Source organism: Parasteatoda tepidariorum, chromosome 1 (genome assembly GCF_982258835.1).
Source record: "Parasteatoda tepidariorum strain Cologne lab strain chromosome 1, Ptep-v5.0, whole genome shotgun sequence".
Taxonomy (NCBI): domain Eukaryota; kingdom Metazoa; phylum Arthropoda; class Arachnida; order Araneae; family Theridiidae; genus Parasteatoda; species Parasteatoda tepidariorum.
Window position 1 is genome coordinate 75,361,237 of NC_141755.1, and position 23,775 is coordinate 75,385,011.

The 23,775-nt window shown below is 28.8% G+C and overlaps 2 protein-coding genes across 3 annotated transcripts in view; both read left to right on the forward strand.

Annotated features, from left to right (window-relative positions):
• The first annotated feature begins 153 nt into the window (after window positions 1-153).
• On the forward strand, window positions 154-11,408 carry LOC107443407 (3-hydroxyacyl-CoA dehydrogenase type-2). The gene is made up of 5 exons (XM_087166843.1): window positions 154-375; window positions 2,091-2,255; window positions 4,982-5,146; window positions 8,047-8,284; window positions 11,071-11,408. The coding sequence occupies exons 1-5, from the start codon at window positions 349-351 to the stop codon at window positions 11,259-11,261; spliced, it is 786 nt and encodes a 261-aa protein (XP_087022969.1). The 5' UTR covers window positions 154-348; the 3' UTR covers window positions 11,262-11,408.
• A 6,251-nt stretch (window positions 11,409-17,659) lies between these two features.
• Window positions 17,660-23,775, forward strand: part of LOC107443408 (uncharacterized) — a 73,109-nt gene continuing 66,993 nt past the window's right edge. The window contains exon 1 of one of the 2 annotated variants that reach the window (XM_016057262.4): window positions 17,660-17,785. The gene's annotated coding sequence lies outside the window, so the exon portion shown is untranslated. The remainder of the gene's footprint in view (window positions 17,786-23,775) is intronic. The other variant, XM_071179619.2, reaches the window with a different exon arrangement.

Here is a 23,775-nt window from a genome sequence, read left to right on the forward strand (position 1 = left end):
GAAAGCGTCATGGAAATGTTAGAAAATATTTTTGACAATTAAATGTGAAAAATGTTATGGAAGGAGAAAATAACATAGATTCAACTGAGAAGGGGAGAGGAAAAAGGGGTAGGTCAAAACATGGAACTAATGTTATCTCCAGATGATGTGCTTAAGCGCTGCGATCGTAAATTTCTGATTGTTGTTGCTGAGCTGTTGACATTTCTTAAGTTTATGAAGTTCAATCGGATATTAATAAGAACAAAAGTAGTAAGGCGGAAGCGTTTAAAAATATTTTTGTGATTTATTATGCAATAATAAAAATATATTTTGATAATCTGTGATTAAACATCAATTATATTTTATATTATGTCAGGTTCTATTAGAGTGATCAAGGTGAGTAAATATTAAACAAGACATCTGTTTAAGGTGTATTTATTTTTTCCTTCCATTTATTGTGTATAAATGAACGAAGGCATGAAAGGATGGCTTTTGCAATATTAGACCTACCAACCCGGAAGTTTTACCCCTTAATATTTTAAGTGGTTAGTGAAGAAACATAAGAAATCAATTGTTTTTATACTTTTTCCAGCACTTATAAACATCTCTGCTCCCTTCTGCTATCTTTTATATAATTCATTTAATCTATATACAATCCATTCAATTACTTAAATATCGTGGTATTGTTATTTAATATCATTTTATTTATAATATTAAATCTTAAAATATGCGACCACTTTAAATATTAGAAATCTGAAACATGCTTGAAGATGACTAAAAAGTATTTATAGTCAAAGGCTGAAACGTTAATGCTATTGAATATTTAATAATTTCTTTTTTATTTATTGGCCCCTATCACTGATTGTACCAAGTTCTGCTAAAAGAAGGAATGAGCGAGGAATTTCTTATAAATTTCTTGAATGTTGTTCAATTAAATATGTCAGACTATTTTGAAAACTATGAACTTGTAAAATATGTGAAACTTGTTTCTAACTATGGTGAAAATTTCATTCCTTTCAAAAGCATTTAATAAATTTCCTTATTTCTAATTTCTCAATTGCTGTATAAAATATGTTATGTTAATTCTGGCTAAAATCATAAAAATATACAGATTAGAAATATAATTGAAGAAAATATAATTGAAGCCATAAAAATGCAATTTTTAACTACTAAATAAGCAATGGAAAGAGTGATAAGTAGTATGTAAAGTTTGTGACCTGTAAATCATGTGCTATAACAAGATAACAGACAATTTTTTTGGAAAACTATTTTTATGAATTATGTTCAGGGTATCCGCGCACCTGGAAAGTCATGAATTTCGGCATTGAACAAAATTTGTCATGAAATGTCATGATTTTAGCTATTTTTTTTTAAAAAATCATTTGAAGTCATGGATTTAGGTCGCCATAAAATCTAATTTTTAAAATGTTATCCCCTCCCCCCAATTTCATGGTGTTTCAAATATCTTAATTTCTAACAAAATCCCCACTGACAGGCGTATTTTATTAAAATATAAAATGTTTTTATCATGTTCTTTAAAAATTATGGTGTTCTTTCAAAAATTGAAAGAAAAAACATTTCTAGGGTGAATTATCTTTTAAACTTAGTGATTTCAGAATTTTTGTTATTATTTTATTTTATTTTATCAATTTCAAATTCTAACTGAAACAAGCCAGTCATTGGCAATTTTTTTTTAATTCTGAAATGAGAACAGAAAAAATCAGAAGTATTTCTTCCAATTCCGAAAGAACAAGAAAAGTAACCCTAGAATATATTGTAATACTGTAGAAAAAAAGTAAAAAATTATTTGCTTTTGTATTTTTTTCAGCTATTTTATTGCTTCAACTCTTTCTTATAAACATGAAGGTGCAGAGTATAACAGTTTTGGTTATACCTATCATTTCAGTTAATGTTGTTATAATGCTTTTCTAAATTTTTTGTTGTGTATTTGTCGAGGAAAATTTTAACTTAGTTAAGTCGTGAAAAATTCTTGGAATTTATCATGGAAAATCATGAAAAGTCATGAATTTGAAAATCTAAAATCTAGCAGATACCCTGTATGTTCAATTTTCAGTGAAGATATTATATTCAATAATTTTTTATTTCAATAGGGCTTGGTAGCTCTTGTAACTGGTGGAGCATCTGGTCTTGGAGAAGCCACTACACGTCGCCTGATTCAGAAAGGAGCATCAGTTGTGATTTGTGACTTACCCACATCAAATGGTCATAAAATTGCTGAAGAATTGGGAGAAAAGTGTGCTTTTGCTGCAATTGATGTAAGTATTAGCTAGTTAAATTTTTTTATACTTTTCATATTCAGGTAATTTATTGCTGATAACAATTACTCTGACCAGACTTGGTTAGGTTGAACCCAATTTTTTTTTCTTCAGAAAAATCTGATTTCAAAAATGGATAACTTTGAAGGGGACAGGCAGTAAATATATAGTTAAGAAAATTAGGATATTGAAAATTAACAGTTATAGTTAAAGGAGTTAACTTATATTGAAGAATAAGCATTTTCCCCGTGGCAGAATCGTGGCGACACGGCGACATTGTCACATAACGTTACTGAGTTTTTACAGAAGGATTTTTCCTTTGGGAAATAAAAATTTTTGCTTTTCTTTTCTGCAGAAATTTTCGAAAGATTTTATCTTTTATTCATAATTATATTCAAAAGATGCCTTTCTCGTGCATCGGAGTGGGAAAAAATTGTAATTTCTTGTAATTTTTCTATTCTCATTGGAGAATAATGTGTGTGTGAAAAATAAAGTATTATGAAGTAAAAAATTTGGTTTTCTTTTCTGTGGAAATTTTCGTTCTAATTTTTCATGCAGTTATTACTACTGATTTCCACAAAGCTTTTAAAATCCAATATTATTTATCACAACTAAATATTGAAATGGAAACACGGATTTAGTAATCCCCTTTTGAAGAGTCCGATTCGCATGATTTCGCTGTCTATCTTTTTAATTGGCAATTACTGCTACAGATTTGACGATTTTTTTTTCAGTTTGATGATGAATTATAAATGTGAAAAAGGAAATAATTAGTGTGTTATTTTTCCGCAAAATGCGAGAATATCGCCCATAATATCAGAATAAAAAAAATCACTTATTGAATTAAAAAAATTATTTTATTTGATCCAATTTTTATTTATTTAATTTAATTTTTTTTGCAGTTATACTTTTTTTGAAGTTTGTATATCTGTTATTGTTAAATATCTTGCAGAAAGATATTAGTATTAGAGAGGTATGTCGCAGGAACTCCGAAAAAATTATGCCACAGGGAGCACTTTCTGAATATTTGTTAAATTTGAGAAAGCAGTAAGACAATTTACTATTATTTCATTGTTGTCTTATCTTGTTGATGATATGAAAAGCCTCTCGTAAATTCTAGTAAATATAGGTCATACACTTATGAATAATATTGAGTTTAAAGATTCAAACCTCTGACAGTCAGGGCAAACAGCATTGAGCAACCGAGGAGTGATGATATTCTTGATTTCTGACCTAATTTTAATGTTCTTTAAAATAAAATGTAAGGTTGGGATGGCCTGATTGGTTGGATGTTGGACTCGTGTTTGTTAGAACATGAGATCAAATCCTGCCAGCGGAAGAATCCCCGTGTATTAAATGGTGACTGGTGCATGTTAAATCTGTTGTGGTCGCCAAGTCCTCAAAGATCCCATAACAAATTGATATATCTTGGGGCACTGAATTGGAGGTAGATCATTCTCTGGTACAGGTCAAAATTGAAATCTTTGGAGGAGTGAAGTATGATTGGTCCTTTCTGTTAAACCGGCTGTGATGTGTGTTTGGCTGAATTGCTATTCTCGGCCATAGATGGCACCACTAAAAAAAAGCATGAAATGCACCTTCTGCTTTAAAAATTCCCTTGATTCCCTGGCAGACTTGTTGATATTGGCAAGTGGCATAAGTAACAACATCAAAATTTAATTACATATTTTGTTTACCACATGTTTGAATGCATCTCCAAAACCCTAGAAAAAAAACCCTGTTCAGTTAGGTTTTTTTTTCCCATGAAAATTCATCACTACTGACAACAGCACATTATCAATTTTATAAGAAAGATCTTTTATCTTTATTTCTTTCGAAGATTTGAAGCTATTGCAAATATGAATAAATTGGTTCGTAATAAAATTTGAGTAAATTTTTTTTGCAGTTGATTTTTTTGGTCATAAAGTAGCATATTTCATCATAATTGGGAACATTACACATTCTTTGTATTGCAATTTTTTATTTCAATTTACTTTATTAACCATTTATTTAAAAAAGAATTTAATAGAAACATGTTAACTGACCTGTGACTGATTTCGCTTGCATTCTATAGCACATAAATGTGACAAAAATGGTAATGGGGATGTGTAAAGAAAGTTTTGAGGGTGTAATTCTTAGAAGATATAAAAATAATATTGACAGTCGAATTATGCTTTTGCTTTTTCTTAAGGAAAGGGTTGGATTAGTTCGAACTAAATTTCTTCATTTCAAATATATTTCTTCTGTTGATTTGAAATTCCTTGTTTTGTCTATAAATAGATAGAACCCTTAAAAATGTGCATAGTAATAGGTAAATGAAAAGATCGAGAATATATAATCTGTTCAACCTCACAGATTATTTTTTCCCAACTTAGAGACTACTTTTTCTCCTCTTTAATTTTTTTAGTTATTGAGAAATCCTTTGAAGTGCAATTTTTTTTTATTTATTTCACATATTGATAATTTAGAATGTGTTATATTATTTTCAATAGGAACTCACCTTTATTAAAAAAAGGCCTCAGAAAGTTGGAAATTCTGAGTCCTTAGGATCAATAATAATTCCCAATGTCTTGTTGAATCACTGAGTGAAAATGTTTAAGGACTAGTAACATCTTTTAGTTACTGGTCCTTTTGCTCTTTCTTAATTTCTACTATTATTGTTACTTATTTATCAACAATCACTGCCTTAAGAAATTGTTTGACATCAATGAATTGTATATTTTTAGGTGACAAAGGAGAGTGATGTTTTGGAAGCTTTAAACATAGCGAAAACCAGATTTCATAAATTAGATGTTGCCGTAAATTGTGCAGGGATAGGTGTTGCTAGTAAAACTTACAACTTTAAAAAAGGTGTTCCACATTCTTTAGAAGATTTTACCAAAGTTATTAGTGTAAGTATTTTTTTTTTTTTACTTTCTGAGAGTAGAAAATACTTTTATTTCAATAATTTTACTGTAATTATATCTAAATAAGATACACGAGAAAATGACGAATGCAGGTCAACATAAAATACTAAGTAACGATTTGAAAATGTATGAAAAGTAATAAAGGCGAAAATAATTGAATTTATAATAGGTATAAAAAGTTGTAATTGAAAAATTATGTACTTATTGCATAAATATTTATGATGCAAAATGAAGATGAATAAACACCTTTATTTATTTAAAATAATCAAAAATTTTGCATTTCTTCAGCTTTCTGCAATCTTTTTAAAATCCACAGCACCAGTTTAAACTTTTTCATCAATTGATGCATGAACGTCAAGCATGTCTTTTGAGGAGTTTTCCCCAAACTGTAACTAATCTTCATTCTCACTTGCGTCATTAGCATGATAGCAAGAGGAGTTACTGTTTTTATCTTCCTCAAAGTAAAATACTGAAAAAATTTTTTTTTTTAATGTCGGTAGAAATTCCTAACAATGTATGCAGGAATCTGCTAGTTTCAAAAAAGACCTAAACAAGTATTCCTAACAATACAAGATAACAACAGTGACGGGACGATTGAAACAAGTTGATACGTACCGGGCAATGAAAGCTGTGGGAACAATAGGTAAAGGTTATACTGTATTTTGTTTAACTGTTAAGAATAGTTTCTTAGTTCTTGTTAAATTATCAACAAAGAAATTTAAATGTCACCTTTATTGAGAATTTCTATTTTTATGAAATCTTATCACAATTTGTTTTTGTTTGCAGTTGCCTTTAAGTGTTTCTCTTATGCCCTTTTCTATGATTGAAGTTTTATTTTAGTTGATGCAATTTAATCTGTACTGTACTGTTTATTTTTGTAAATTTTATAGCATGGCCATAGAAATTTAACTTACTCATGCTCATCTTAATTATATTCGTAAAAAGATTTTCAAACTCACATGCAAGAATATTATTAATATTATGAGTATACCACACAATATTTTGAGGAATGTATTTGTTTAGAAATTTTCAATAATTATTTGAGTAATGAGGACATTAATAAGGAAGATTGGATAAATTTATGTAATAAAAATTTTTTTGAAAATTATGTTTTTAATGGTATTTATTTTTATTGACAAGTTCAAGGTATCTCAACGGGGAAATTGTTATTCAAGTGCACTTGCTAATATTTTCTTACATTTTTATAAAGAAAAACTTTTACAACTTAATTTATTAATTGGTTATAGATATATTGATGATTTAATTATTTTTGATTGTAATGATTTTGATTTAATTAAAGATATTTATCCTAAGGAACTAAATTGAATAAAGACTAATTCGGATGAAAATTGCACTTATTGTTTAGATCTTGATATTAACCTTCATAACCAAAAAATTTTAATCTGTACATACGATAAAAGAAGAGATTTTAAGTTTAATTTTATTAATTCACATTTTAATTCCAACCTATACTTTAAGATTTTTAAGAATATTTTGATTGGTCAAATTATTAAATTTAAATTTATTTGTAATAATAAAATAGATTTTCTTTCAGGTATCTGAAAATTTCTGGATTACATTAGAGAATAATAATTTTCCTTTTAATTACTGTAATTTATCCTTTTAATTACAGCAAAATTGAAGCCTGCATAAATAGGCCTATGCAGTGAAATATAGGATTTTTTGTTCCTGAAGCATATAGATGACTGCAATTTTTTAGAAATTTTTACTCATTGAATGTTTTTTTGTTTTATTTTTCAATATTTTCAAAAGGGATCAGCACTTGATTTATTTCTAATGTTTTCTTAATGATTTGGCAATTTATATTTTATTATTCATTTGGTTATTCTAACTGTAACTTTATCTTTATTTATTTTTCTTATATGTGGGCGTATCATTATTTTGTCTTACTCTGTGAACTTTAAAATTGTGTTTGTTTGTTATTAATTTTTCTTTGCATTTACATTTAAATTTTTCTAATTGCTTTTTCTTATTTGTTTGTCCATGATGGGACCTCGGGGCATAAGCTTTCATTATTGAGTAAGTATGTATGTTCTGATAGTACTTGGAATATAAAAGCATTGTGCAATTTGCATTGTACGCATTTTCTGGTGAAAATGAGACAGCTAGTTTTAAAAGCTGTTCTTGTAACCAATTTTCCATTTCTCATTGGACAGCATTTTTTTTTTTTTTTTTTGCAATAAATTCATTTGAAAAATGTTTTTACATTTCTCCAACCTATGAACCAACCCTTAGTTGCAGCAAGGTTTTTTTTTTTTAGCCCATTTAAGTAGCTAACTTTTTTGCTTTTTATTTTTGCATTAGTGGCCCGTTAACTGAAGCCTCACTTTCTTGAACATGGGCTTTTATAACTAGTTTTTACTTTACCACTTTTACTTCATTTGCACTTTCCTTCATTTAATTTTGTTTTACTTTTCTTATGAGATCATCACTGTTTTTCTATATTTTTCAAATTAACGTTTGATATATGTATAACTGTGTTGCAACATTGCATTAACTTATTTTTGGTGTTCTGTTATAACAATTTTATATGTTGATCTTCAGTTTTAATGTTAAATTGGTTTGCTTTCTGCTATCCTCAAACTTTATGTAAGCAAGCAGGGCATAAAATATCGACAGGTTCATTAGTGACTTTTTTTTTAAAAGAAAAGAACAGGTTCTATCTGAATACCTAGTGAATATTCTTGGAAACGTGGTAATTATAAACGATGTAGTGATCACTGAAAGTGATCATTTTAACATGCAAATGGATAGAGAAAATCCAGACTGAGTGATTTTGGATAATAATAGGTGATTTATAACATCGCGATTTAAATCCTTTCTTCACACTTTTCATTTGCATTTTATGCTTTGTCTTGATGTAGGTGAATACGATTGGAACATTTAATGTGACTCGTTTGGCTGTAGGACTGATGTCTAAAAATCAGCCAGATGAAGATGGACAAAAAGGTGTTATTATCAATACAGCCAGCGTTGCTGCCTATGATGGTCAGCGGGGACAAATAGCTTATTCGGCCAGTAAAGGTGGAATAGTGGGTATGACTCTCCCTTTAGCTAGAGACTTAGAATGTGAAGGCATTCGCTGTTGTACTATTGCTCCAGGTAATTTTTATTACTTTTTTAAAAAAATTTCATAAAATATTTTTGTAAGTTATGAAGAATGTTATTTTTTAAACATGTTATAGCACTTGCTGCTCAAAATTTGTGAATTATTTGTTATTTTTATACTTTTTTAGAACTTCTGAAGAATTTAATTTTATAATCAGTATTATTGCACTATTTTTTCATTATTGCACTATTTTTTCAGGTTAATTTTTACAATTTTGGTGAGTTTTTAGTACATTATTATAATTTCTAAATCATTTTAATTTAATAATGCACTGCTGATTATTGTTGTTACAAATATATATATATAGATTTTGGTTCAATTTTTTGTGATTTTTTAACCTTTTTTTTAGGGTAAGTATTAGATTTTGTTTCTATTTAAGATCCTCTTGAGATAGAAAAAGAGTTCTTTAAAGTTAATCTGTAGAGAATTATCTAAGCACAATTCCTTTACCTATTATTTAAGTAATTAATATTTTAGGATAGATTTTATTACAACTTTTATTCATTGAAATGTGTTTCTAAAAAAATACTTACATTCTTAAAATTCATATTTCAGTTACTAGCTGTAATGAACCCTATTTCTATTATAAAGTAAAACAAAAGTTATTTCAAAATATTTCAGATGTTAATGATAAATGCATTTTTTACATATTTGGTTTTATATTGGGATTTGATATTTTCGTCAAAGCGCATTGTTAATAGTTTTTTTTTGTTGTTGATAATTTTAAAAGCATTCTATCTTTTTTTTTTGTATTAACACCCTGTCCCTTGTTTATAAATAATTAAATTTAATTCTTATAATTTTCTGTGTCTTTACATGGCAAAAGTAGAATCTCTTTCCTGCTTGCAGAGAATTGTTAAAAATAATTAATTTTGAAGTATGAAATTAAATATTTTTATTGCAATTCTAATTTTGTTACTTATTTTTTGAACATTCTTACCATAGATTTCTGTCTTAAAATTTCAAGTGTTCATTTTTTTAATAAAATAGCAATAAATAATCATTTAACAAGAGGTCAAATATCGATTGCTCATATCTTATTATTAATATTCAGTTTTGTTTAAAAATGAAAATGCAGTATAATTTCGACCTATTATTTTACAAGTGAAATATAGTACTATTCTTCTAAAGGGAAAAGAAAAAACATACTGAAGAGAAATTTTAAATAGTGTGTTTACATTTAAAAATTAATCAGCTTAAAAATTACCCAAAGAAAATTTTTTTTCTCTTAATATCCTTCCTAAAATCTGTGTATATGATCGTTTAAAATAGTATTTCATGTCATTTTTATGTGAAGTTACTGAGAGAAAAAAATTATAAAAATAGTAATAAAATAATTCCAAAGAAAATGTTAAATATTCATTATAGCCAAGCAAAAATATTATTATTTTTTTTTTTATATAATCAGCAGATATATTGAAAAAAACATTCTGATGCAAAGAAATTGCTATAATTTTCTGCTAAACTGACAGAACTTTACTTTTTGAAACTTATTTTAATATTTTTGTGAGAGAAAAAAATCAATTTTTCAAAGCTTATAGAATAAGTAGGAATGTAAATATAGGGATTCTGGATTATTATTTTAATATCGTTTTATTTTGATCCATTTCATTGTTATCTGTATGATTAAATTCATTTTACATGCAACTTTAGTTCTTGAAAGCATTCGTTATAAGATTCCTTACATATGTTGAAAATAAATTCTTGAATCATAGATTGAGATTGCATACAACATATACATGCAATTAATCTACAGCAAATATATGCCACAGTTTCAAGTGTTCAGGACGTTTTTAGTGATAAACTTTCTGTTTTTGTATATAACCTAATTTATAGTCTGTGTTTATAACTACAAACGAACTCAAATCGTCGCTTTGAAACTAAACCGTGGTAACTAAAAAAAAGCAAGTTTCTCAGGAGAACGATATTTAACTTTTCAGTAACTTCCACCGCAGGTTGACTCGTAGCTATGGCGACTATTGCAAAATAATTTACATTAAAAAAGCCCTGTTTCTTTACATTTTTCAATGAACCAGGCCTGATTCTTGTACCATTTCTAATTTTGTGGTAATTTCGAAGGGTTATTTCAAAATACAACGATGTTCTTCAAAATATCCTCCCAAATATTACATATTTCATTTCAAATTTTGACATACAACAGTGTAGGAAAAAAATCGCTCTCCTGAAAAGCTTGCTTTTTTGAGTTACCACGGTTTAGTTTCAAAGTGAGGTTATCTCCTCCAAGGTTTTGTTGCAACTGGTACACTGCTACACTATTCCCTAAAACCAAGATGGCGAATCGCGCCAATGTGATAACGATTTATCTGCTCTCTAAATTAATTATATGGAACTGTGAAGGTAACACGTTGTTTCTGTAAAAGGGTGATTTTTTTTACACAAAATGACCCAAACATCTCATTTTTCGATTTTTTTGAGTTACTACGGTTTAGTTTAAAAGCGACGAAATGTGTAACACACTAGAGAAAATTACTCCCAATTATTGACCTTTCTTCTGGAACCCAATCCGTTACTGCTACCCACATTTTATGTAAACAAAGGTATTTTTTATTTATATTTTCAGAAGTTGACACAGATGATTTCTAAATATAAAACTAGCTTCCTGTCCGCTAAGTTTGTGGGAAGCCTATTTCCTACAGCCTTATAAAGGGTTGAACTAAGCATGTAAATGTAAAGATTTTCATTCTTAAAATCAATCCTGGTAAAAAATAAATTCAGTTTTAATTATCTATTATTTTGCTTAAACATATGTCATTTATAGGTTTGTTTGACACGCCTCTGCTAAGGGGTCTTCCGGAAAAAGTACGGCAAGAGTTAGCTAAGGATGTTCCTTTCCCTAAAAGACTTGGTAATCCTGATGAATATGCCCACTTAGTGCAATCTATGATTGAGAATCCAATGTTGAATGGTTGTGTCATTAGATTGGATGGTGCTCTACGCATGCAGCCTTAATGTATACAACTTAGCATTAAACAATGTTTTGAATTAATTTGTAATAAATCAAATATTCTGAGAATGTTATGATATCTCTACCACTATGCCGTTTTTTCAGCTAATTGTTGGTTTTTTATTTTTGATAATAAAAATTATATAGCATTACATTGTATTTTTCTTTTAGTTTTATATGCTGTTTGTTTTGGTCAAATAAGAAACTGTTACGAAAATAAATATTCCTGTGTCCTTTAATCCGTAGTCAACCTGTTTTGATGCATTTATGTAAATTTGTAACCAAATGCCCACGTCAACTGAAACAAGTAATAGTCAGGAATTGGGTTATGCAATAGTTTTCAAAGCATTCTATAAAAAATTATAAAGTAATAGCCAATTTATTTTAATTTACGAAAGATTTAGTATCATTTAAAGTTAACAAAATACATTGTTTTTAGATTCTACTTTATTTTAAAGTTAACATCGTTTGTAATTTTTAGAACTAAATATAATAGCACAAATGTTTAAAATGCTGTTGTAAAAATATCACGTTTCATCCAAAACTAAGCAAAAAATATGAGTCTCCGGTCATCATTTAATTTTTAATACGACATTGCAGCCCTGGTTATGGCACAAAGCATTTTTTTATTTATTTATGACTATTTGACAGAACATCGAAAATATTTAAAATAAATATGGAAAGTGATTAATCATCGAATGAGCTGAAAGAGTAAACATGAATTGAGTTTCAAGTTAAATAGTTTTTTAAAGTCTCTTACAATTATTTCTAGTAAAAATTCCACTACCATGCAGAGTTTTCTTCGTGTAGTAATATTTTGTCTCTCATAAAATCTAAGTTGCAATGACATGGTGCATTAACCCATTTTAGGCCAAAGATGTGTTAACTCGCCATTTCAATAAGTATTTTTGTTATTAACACTGTGAAGTTTATTTTCCAGAATTTTATTTTTTCTGCTGCTATGGCTTTTGAAGCTATCTATAAAATATTGGTGATTCAATTGGATTAAACACTTTCTGTTGGGAAATTCTCAAAATACAAGTTTTTTTTTTAGTTGGAAATGGTTCTCGACAAATTCGACGCTTTGGAAACGGATAATTATCCCAATCGGGATTAATCATGCGTGTTTATGATGAATAAAAGTTGCAAGTTCTGTAAATAAAAAAAAATGTCACAGCAAACTATTGTTTAGCTAAATGGTTTGTCTATTGATTTGGTCAATGATGCATATACTCTGTATTTTATTTTTAAATGAATTATTATTTTTTATACACGGAACTTTTTGCATCTTAATGAAAATAATTCCATTTTATAAAATTTCTGTGCTTGACTTTAAATGGATTAAAGAAGTTTTCCCTCATTAACCAGGGTTCTATTTGTTGCTTTAAATCGATAGCTAGCAGCTTCTCTAGGGTGCTGTCGATCATGAAATTGTGGAGTACCCCCATGACCCCATTGTTCTTTAGTGAGAGTGCTTTTACAAAATCTAATATCTGATATGTTGAACAAATCATGTCTTATTTTTCTCATGAAATAATGCTGTACATCAATGTTTTTAAGTGCAGTATTGCTAAAGAGAAGGAAAAAAAAAGTGATTTCTAAATATCTTTAGGATGGTTTTTATTATATTAATAATTTTTTGTTTTGTTTGCAATCCTATCTTTTGTTAGAGCAAAATTTTTAGCTCAAAAAATTGCATATCTTTATAAGTGAAAACTATTAAGAGCGGTATTTAAGAATATTCCTTTGAATAATATAAATTAACCATTAGAATTTTGTAAAAAATGTTCTGTTTTAAGAAATATAAGCATAATAAATATTTTAAGTATTCTTGAACTAAAGAAACAGTTTATGTGCAAATGAATTATTTGATTTCAATAAACATAAGGGGTCAGGGAGTAAAAAGTAGCCGCCTTCATTTCTAAGTAGTTCAGATGAACATATCTATGTTTTTATAAAATATACTTTTAAACAATTATTTAAAATTAGAAATCTCAATGCAAAACTTTTATAGACCAGAATGAAGAATTTTGTTGGATATAATAATTTGCAGCTGGGAAGGGAAATTTTTAGTACTCAAAAATGATTTTTACTTTTCTTTAGAAAGCTCCAAACGTTCTAAAAGAGGTGCGACGCTAATCTCTCTTTTTTTTGTTGTTGTTATGAATCGCTTGCTTTTCCATAATAATTGCTAACAATGAAATAATTGGGTTTCCCGTCATCGGCTAAGTGGTCATGAGGTTAAAATTACAATAGGGAGCAAGTGCACATTTACTTGTTTCTCATAATATAGTTGCGAGTTAATTTCTGGTTCTGTTATTTTTGTTTCTAAAATCAAATGAATTTAAAACTTGTCAAACTGGTCTTATTCGACAATTACCCGTCAACATTTGAATGCTTTATCATGGCCATGAATATTGCATCAAGATATAGAAATAATATTTCATTAGATGCTATGAAATTGTTTTTATTTTTGTAGTATTTTTTTTAAATGTAAAACTTTGAATCGTCAGGCGTCAAAAAGAACTTTTAATGGAAGTTAATTGTGCTTTAACGCTTAAATTACGAAATCTCTTGGTAAACAGATGTTTCAAAGTTTAATTCTAGATCAGGCGATAAATTCAAGATCTGTTGTAAAAATTTTCTCTATAAAATCTGGGAACACCTATTTTTTATTAACTATTTACTACATTCCTTAATTACTACATTTTATTAAACACGTTTGAAAGTCCGGTTTGTTATTTTCCCCATTTGTCAATGTGATTCAAAATGTCTCAAAGTGTTTTATTTATAATATTGACCGACCACGGCGTCCTATCAAAAATGAAAGAGTATTAGTCAATTTATGTATAAAAATTACGTTATATATATGTAGAGAGAGAAATAACTGGTAGAGCAAAATTTCTTAAGGAGCATTCGAAAACTTATTGCTGCCAATGTAATAATCGGAAAACAGAAATCTCTGGCAGAATGACTATAACAAAAATATTTATGCTTTTTTTTTAAAATAATTAGAAAAAGATAAAGGTCTGAATTTTCAAAAGTTCTTTTAGAAATTTGCTACCAGTTGTTTAGTTTTCTCACGTGATGCTGTTCAGCTTAATATTATTTCATTACCAACGATATATATTTAAATCGAAAATAATCACATCTAAACTGAAAGAAATAAAGTGCGCTAGTTTTAATCTCCTTTGATTGTTTTGGTTACAATCTTTATTATTTTTAGGTGTGCGTTACATCTGTATTACAGAAATATTACGTTAAATTTAATTTGATTTTTTTTTTATTATTTAGCACGTAAAATTTCAAATATTGCAGAAAACTTAATTTAAGATCAACAGAGAGATTTTTAATAAATTTTCAGACATGGAAATCCAGTCTGCTTCCCTTAGATAAATAAATGTTATAATATTCCTACTACTTTTTATATGGCTAACCAACTCGATTCGAATGAGTTAATTACATTAATTTTCTTTCCAGAATGTGTCGAAATTTCCTCATATAAGTTTAAATTATTATAATTAGCTCGCTATATATGTGTTAATAGAACTAGCTCTGGAATAATGTCCTAATTAACAAATAAAAATGAATATTTAATTTAAAGGAAATATGTATGGGTCTAAAAAAAAGTAGCACTGGACTAATTTCCTAATTAAGAAATAGAAATGAATATTTAATTTAAAGGAAATATATCTGTGTCAAAAGAACTCGCTCTGGAATAATTTCCTAATTTACAAATAAAAATGTATATTTAATTTAAAGAAAATATATATGGGTCTAAAAAGGAAGCTCTGGAATAAATTCCTAATTAAAAAATAAAAATGACTATTTAATTAAGGAAATATGTATGGGTCTAAAAAAGTAGCACTGGATTAATTTCCTATTTAAGAAATAAAAATGTATATTTAATTTAAAGGAAATATATATGGGTCTAAAAGGAAGCTCTGGAATAATTTCCTAATTAAGAAATAAAAATGAATAATTTAAAGGAAATATATAGGGGTCTAAAAAAGTAGCACTGGAATAATTTCCTAATTAAGAAATAACAATGAATATTTAATTTAAAGGAAATATATATGTGTCAAAAGAACTAGTTCTGGAATAATTTCCTAATTAGGAAATAAAAATGAATATTTAATTTAAAAGAAATATATATGGGTCTAAGAAAGTAGCACTGGACTAATTTCCTAATTAAGAAATAAAAATGAATATTTAATTTAAGGAAAATGTATATGGGTCTAAAAAAGAAGCTCAGGACAAATTTTCTCATTAAGAAATAAAAATGAATATTTAATTTAAAAGAAATATATATGAGTCTAAAGAAGAAGCTCTGGAATAATTTCCTAATTAAGAAATAACAATGAATATTTAATTTAAAGGAAATATATATGTGTCAAAAGAACTAGTTCTGGAAAAATTTCCTAATTAAGAAATAAAAATGAATATTTAATTTAAAGGAAATATATATGGGTCTAAGAAAGTAGCACTGGACTAATTTCCTAATTAAGAAATAAAAATGAATATTTAATTTAAGGGAAATGTATATGGGTCTAAAAAAGAAGCTCTGGACAAATTTTCTCATTAAGAAATAAAAATGAATATTTAATTTAAAAGAAATATATATGGGTCTAAAGAAGGAGCTCTGGAATAATTTCCTAATTATGAAATAACAATGAATATTTAATTTAAAGGAAATATATATGTGTCAAAAGAACTAGTTCTGGAATAATTTCCTAATTAAGAAATAAAAATGAATATTTAATTTAAAGGAAATATATATGGATCTAAGAAAGTAGCACTGGACTAATTTCCTAATTAAGAAATAAAAATGAATATTTAATTTAAGGGAAATGTATATGGGTCTAAAAAAGAAGCTCTGGACAAATTTTCTCATTAAGAAATAAAAATGAATATTTAATTTAAAAGAAATATATATGGGTCTAAAGAAGATTTATGATTAGACACATTTTTGGAAAAAAGATGAAATGGTATAATAGCAGAGCAAGAAGTTCATAAAAAAATTCACAATTCTGACTTTTTTTAAATTTTATCACTCTGAAAATATTTGATCAATTTTGTTATTAATATCAGTATATTGTCATATGAAATTACATTGCTTAAAATGGTTTGGAATACTTTACATTTCAAATTATTGATAAATATAATTATAAAAATGTATACATAAAAAATTATTATTTCCTTCAATTTAGCTACTACACGTACTCTTTCAGGATTGCGTGGAGGATTTTTCAACACACATCAACCAGGACAAGCCTTGGCCTATCCTGGACTGTCCTGCCAAATATGAGATTACGGACTAAAGGAATAGCTATCGAATTAATCGAACTCATGTACACATGTTTGAATTATTGATTTGACATGGTGGATAAAACCAGGGACCTATCAAGACAAATTCAGGCCCAAGGCACACGCAATTTTCAGGGCTCCTAGCAAAATATTTTGAAATTAAATTACTGAAGAGTAGTCCGAACAATAAAAAAATCTATTGAACTGCATGATTCAAGAGAAACATTCTAAAAAATTTTGAAAGTAGACAGTTGAATATTATTTTTCTAAGATAAAGTTCTTGCATCTAAATATTAAAGCAAGATATAAAACAACAAAACAATGTTGTATGAAAATAAAATTAGTTTGGTGACCAGAAAGAGTTGAAATCAGTGATTTTTGCTAAATGTCACTGATTAGCTGAATTATTTTAAAGATTGTAGCCTTCCATCTACAGCTTTACATATTTGTTAAAAATAAGCTTTTAGTTCTTGTAGCCTTCCATCTACAGCTTTACATATTTGTTAAAAATAAGCTTTTAGTTCCTGTTGACACTAATAATTTATAAGAGACATTGCGAATATGCATTCTCGTTGCATTTGCTTAAGCCGTTGGAGTAAAAATTGCACCAATTAAAATTCAGCTACACTTTTGAATTTTATTAGTGCAATGTTTACACGAGTTTGGTTTATCACAATATAAAGAAAATTTGAAATAAAAAAATGCCTTTTTGAGAAAAACTGTTTCGTTCAGTATTTTTTTAAAAAAAGTAATATTGTGAACTTTTTACTAATTTTTGAGGCCCCCAGAAAGTGTGGGCCCTAGGTCCGTGCCTATTGGGCCTAGGCGATAATCTGGCCCAGGATAAAACATTTTTTTTTTTTAAGTTTCAGAATCAAATATTTATACATTAAAAATAAATATTGATGCCACTAAAAATATTCTTCACTGTTGACCCACCGATCAAGATTATAGTTGCCAACTTGTAAGATCTTGATCATGCAAATCAGCAGCAATGGAGCATTTATCAAAAGAAAATAATTTATGTCCCTTTAAAAGTGAAAATCGTAGTTAGGAAGCATGTGACTTTTTCTGTATTTTCACTGCGGAAACCGACGATTTCCGGTATATTCTACCTGCACTAAAAATGCATCGTCTCGTCGGATGTTGCACAAATTGTCTTTTAAGCTCATACCTAATTTTAAAAACGCATTTATGTCGTTAATGTGATCAACCTGTAAGAGTAAGTCTGAATTCAAAATACTTTGTAAAGTTTAATTAACCCGTATGTATCACCAAAACTTCCTTTACTCTTTAGTAAAGATAAACACTTATATTGTATTCGATAAAGATATGAATAATAGTAACATAATATGATTTTACTGCTCATGTTTATTCTGGAGAAGTAAAACGTATGTTTCAAACTTAATATAATTATAAATGTTTTATTTTATAGATTTAAAATCTAAACTTAGTTTAATTGTGAACGTATTTTAACAACATATTCATAGCTTTCAATCAATGTAGTTTTAAGTGGTATCAAAATTATTCCCTTTTCAATTATTATTATTTATTTATTTATAATTAATAACTGTCGTTGAACAGTTGATCCAATTTTTGAGTTTATGGCTGTCTATGTTCAACTCCGTAGCCTTGTAACTTTGAATCCAATCCAGGAGACAGGGTAACTGCTGGATCAAGTATTGGGAGAAGTTTGCCTTCTTGGAGGACTTTTTGATGGAACTGACTCGCATTTCGTTACATGGAGAGGAAAACCACGAAAACCTCCCACGGCCAACCTAACGGCAAGAGGACTCTTGTCCCTAATTCTTCCACCACTGAGGATATTTTATTTGAGCAATGTAGTCGGTGCGAGCCGAGTGCAGAATTCGTATCGACCAGTCTTTGCTGGAGTTCGAACCCCTGTCACTTCATTGAGAAACGAGTGCTCTATCCCCATAGCCAATGCTTCAAGTTTCGCAAAATTTCATAAAAATTGGAGCAAACTTATCACTATAGCTTTAACTTCAATTAAAAAATTTTTTACAACGTACGATAGTAGTACTGATTACATATATACTAAATCATTTATATTTGTAGCAATCACGAATGGATAATTTTTTTGAGAAACAGAGCGGAAATGAAGTATTTTTGATATCACTTTTTTAAACTTTTGTATGGAACGCAGAAATTTCAAAAACGTATCTTTACGCGACTCGCTTGTAATGAGCTAATTGTATTTAAATATTTATGTTTCAAAGCAAATTCTTGTAATAAACCATCACCTCCTAAATCAGAAAACCTTAACTCGGTTTCTTTTACAAGTAGTCTGCGCTGATTGCTTGAAAAGTGAACCAACTGTAACTATGAACCGAATATCTCTTATAAAAATACCTGATACAAATTTGTCATAGTTTAATATTCATACATTTGATAAATGAAGTTGTTACAAAAGAAGTAAGACAAACCAGTCACAATCATTAATTAAATGGATTTTAAGACGTAAATTGCTCTGTTTTTACTGGATGTTCTAAACAATATTAAATTAGTAAATAAAGGGTTATGGATAGATCACACTTTCAAAAAAGTAAAAAGTGGTGGTATATTTGTCTGGGAGATCATGTAATTATACGGTCGTTAAGCAAAATGTTTCTTAGGGGTAGCAACATTTACGACTTAATGCATAAAATTTTTTTTTTTGATTCTCAATTTTTTAGCAACTACTACAAATCAATATATTATGCATATGTGTGCAGTGGTCTGTTTAGAAGAAATTTGGGTCCGTTAACGGACCCTTCACAAAATATCTTTTCATGAAAATGGACCCTTCACAAAATATTTTAACTTAAACACGGACCCTTAACAAAATAATTTATCTTTTAATCGGACCCTTCACAAATTTGTTTATCTTCATTATTATTTTGTTAATCGAATAAACCCTTCCCAAGAAGTGGGGGGGGGGGGGGAGAAAGACAGATGTAAACGAACTAAATTTTGTCTTCGGCAGGCGCTTCTTCCTTTATTCGTCCGAAATGAATATTCTGCGTTCAGCAGTATAGGCTAAATGCCAAATATTTGTATATTGCATCGCTAATTTAGTAGCTGCAATTGCTGTATATTTTTTAAAATTTAATTTTTTTAATTATAATTTTACAGTGTTGAGCATAATCTTGTATGTCTCTGCAATTTAAAAACACCTTGAAAAAGTTTTTTTTGAAATAACGGACTCTATTTGCACAAATTCACAAAAGCGAACCCTGGTTAAAAGAATGTGACTTAACGTTTATTTTATATTCACAAATTACGAGTAATTTTTTCACAATTTTACAAAAACCGACCTTTCACAAAATGTCTGAACAGACCCCTGGTGTGTATGAGATCTATTAGTTAGGAAGCTATGTTTTTAACTATTGGTAAAGTAGAAGAAGTAGCTTAGTTTTTTTCTCGTTTTATTTTTAATTATTATTTGCTACCACTTAAGAGGATGCTATACAACGGGAGAATCTTTTCATAGCAAATTCTGTTTCATCTTCATTACTAACTTAAAAATTAAAGTATAAAAAAAGTGAGTTTAGTCAAGCCTTGAGTAAGTCACGAAGTTACAATTGCTAAAAAAAAAATCAAGATATCAAAATGCAAGTAAAATTATTGGAAGATAACTACCCTATTGCGCAATACTAAGTTTTCATTTTTATATATTAAAAAAATTTTTTTTCCGAATTTGAAACTTCATGATTTATACTAGGTTTGCCTTAACTCACTTTTTTATACTTTGCATTTCAAATTACTGATAGAGGTGAAGGAGAATTTGCGATGAAAAATTTCTCCCATGGTATGGCGTCTTCTTAAGTAATAGCTTTATCGACGATCGTACAAGAAAAGTTGTTGCTACTTGCTAGCTATGTATAACGTAGGAGCCTCAAGGGGAAAAAAAAACGACTCAATAGTTTTACAATTTTTCGATATTTATGGTTGAGAGTTAATGGGTTAAATTGTTGATTAATTGAGAACGGTTAAAAAATTAAATTAACACGTTCATAAGTAGCTAGAGATAGGCCAATAGATTGGAGGAATAATTATAAACAAATTGGAAACAGAAAGTGTTTCTCGAAGAACTTAATTTGATTGTTGGTAATTCATTAATTTAAGAAAATGAAGTTTTTAGACCTATTACTACTGTTTTATTTTTTTAAAAAAAGAAAAAAACATCTCCTGCCAAGATGGAGGATAGTTGTTAACCGTGATTACGAAATGAAATGACCTATGTTTTAATCTATCATTGTTTTTAAATGTAAATGATTGTTTTTATTAAATTCAACATATTTTTTTTATTAGTTTGTCACTGTTAGACTTACATAGTTTAACAGCACTTATTTTTTAAAGCCTTTTCCAGTGTAGGGTAGCTAGTCGGGCAACGCTAATTCAACAAATGTTACAAACCGCTAGAAATTTAAAAGTAATTGCCTTTAAACGTGTAGCCACCGCTATTCTTTAAACAAAAAAAGAGTTAAACAGGGTTCCCGCTGTCCTTAAAAAATTTTAGTAGTGGTATTAAGCTTAGATTAATGCTACAAGATATTTCTTACTTTTTAATATATCATTTCGTTTTTAAGTGGTTTAGAAGCTCTTCTTCTTCTTTTGATTTTTGAGCCGGGCACCTGGGCCACGTCCCGTGTCCCACGTCCCATCCAACATATTTATTTTGATAATTGTGGTAGGATTTTAAGGTCAGCAGTCCATGTGGTGGCTGTTAGCTGGATTCAAGCACCTTGCTTGAGTAAATAATAATAATGGAAATTATAAGAAGCAGCTTGCTTTAAACTATGTGTGGCTTTAAATGTAAATTGATGGTCAACGTGGTTAAGCGCTTGATCAAGTTGTCAGTATTGTTGTTGAATTTGATGCTTATGGATGGATTTGTGATGAATTATTTATTTTGATACAAGTGACATGAGGCGTCGGATGTGAAGTGAGCAACTATTAGTCTTAATTTTATATCTTTTTTGTAATTTTCAAAATTGAATATCTGGTTGAAGTTCACCGCATTGCAATTTATAGCCTTGTCATAGAAATCTGCATTTAATTTGCAAATAATATTCTGATAAGGTCGGGATCTTAAGGTCTTTGTGGATATTTGTATTTCTGATGAATCATCTGGCACGGGTGATTTTTCTGAATGTCTTGTTCTGGCATTGGTTGAGATTTTTCATGAGATTCTCCGGTATGGTTATCCAGGCAGATGAGGCATATGTGAGAGTTGGTCTGATCATTGATGTATATAGTAGTTTTCTTAGTTTTAATGAGACATCATGGTTATAGATGAGTGGTTGTATTATTGTTGCTGCATTTGCTTTGTATTTTCGATAGGGTCGTTCTAGGTAAGCTTGCCGTTTATTAGAAGTCCGAGGTAGTTTGCTTTTTTAACTATTGGTATTTAGATATTGAACAGTTTTGGTTTCCATTGTGGTAGTATTTTTATTCTTCTTTTTTGTATGATTAGGATTTGCGAGGTTTAGAAGCTGGAATTTTCTTGCATATATACTTTCTTTGGAAAACAATTTTTAGTGGTGGTTACACTGAAATTAAATCATCGATATTTGCTTAATTTTCGTCACCACTTTTTAAAATTTACAAGACCCGCGGGAACCCTGGTTAAAGTATGCTGCGTCACTTAGAATGTATACTGTGGAAGGTCGCATTTGTATAGGGCTGTCACGTGTGACTATAGAATTATTTTATATTTATTTAATCGAATTAGTCATTCAATCAAAACTACCACCATAACTTACATTACAAATTATTCACATTTAAAGCGAAAAGATTGCTTTACAATAGTAAACTGAAAGAAAAAGTTGAGAATTTTATTTCTTTTATTAGATTTTTGCTGTTTATTAGTCACCACATTTTTAGTCGCCCGTGAAATCTCTGTATTTGCGAAGGGCCTGCCTGACTAAAATTTTCAATCAAAATTTACTGTTCCGGAAAGGGTTAAACGAAAGCGCAACTAACTCGCTCCTTCCTTTTTCCATAAAAGATTATATATGCAGTCATTACAACAGCATGCAAATTCCCAAAAACATCATTCATAGAATGCCTCTTTTACGTTTTAAGATTAAAAATTTCCCTTTCATACTTTGATATACAACCGTGAAGATTAATATATTTATCCAATCGTTAGGCCAATTTAACCCCAGTTTATGGTACTTGCTTGATCGCCGACAAGTAATTGCTATTTTAATGCATTGTCAAAGATTGTTCTAGAAATTATTGTTTACTTTTTTTATTCGTGACTTGTTTCTTCAAAAACACAGATCAGGCCATATATTTCTTTCCTGTACATTGTCATTTTCTTTTCTTCTGTAGTTCCTTTTTGTAGCATTTTTATTACAGTCCAAAAAAAAAAAAAAAGATGGAATAAAATTGATTAATAGCTTGAAAAACATTTTATCCTTCTATTCGATATCCTGCATATTCACTGTCAAATTCGAGCTATTATTCATAAGACATTTCATGTCAGTGAGTCACATGTTGCTATGACAATGCAATTTATGCGGGGCTTTCAATCTGACTAAAATGTGTAGTTTGTAAAGTTTGTAGTTGTTGTTATTTCGCAATTCAACAATTAGTTTGTTGAAGTATTAATCAGTTCCCCGCTGACGTCACGTTTGCTCAACAAACTGTAATAAAAAAAATACTTTTTCTTTGGGGGGGGGGGTAGGAGGGAGTGTTTAGAAATTAACGCATAAGCTCAGTTGATTATTTTTAATATGACTAACACTTTAATTTAAAAACAAATATTGCGCTTGCAAAATTTAGCTGCTTATACTTAATTGGGTACTTGTAACAACAACAAGAATTTACCAATGATATCGCACTGTTGTGCCGAATCAAGTGGTTGTGCATGGTGTGTTAATGTTACAACTATTAGGCTTGTTTATTATCACGCTGAATCAATTTTCATATCAAGATTTAATCGGATACCTGCAAGCGACTTCTAGCTGAATTTTCTAATTATGATGAACTAGAAACGTAATTTTTCAAAAGTAAACAAAATATATATTTTTTAAATGTTTCCTATGCCTTAATCAAAAACCTGTTATAGAGGTGCCAATTTGTTACACTATGAGGTCAAATTGATTTTGGACAGTCTTTAAAACGCCATTTGGTTTTCCAATTTCTTATGGTAAACCGTTTTTAACCCTTTCCGATGCAGTGTAACCAGTCTAGTAACAG

Bases quoted from the DNA above. Each gene is read 5' to 3' on its own strand.
- LOC107443407 (XM_087166843.1), top strand. From the start codon at position 349: ATGTCAGGTTCTATTAGAGTGATCAAG. The intron at 376-2,090 runs GTGAGTAAATAT...TTATTTCAATAG, and splicing joins GTTCTATTAGAGTGATCAAG to GGCTTGGTAGCTCTTGTAAC. The intron at 5,147-8,046 runs GTAAGTATTTTT...GTCTTGATGTAG, and splicing joins ATTTTACCAAAGTTATTAGT to GTGAATACGATTGGAACATT.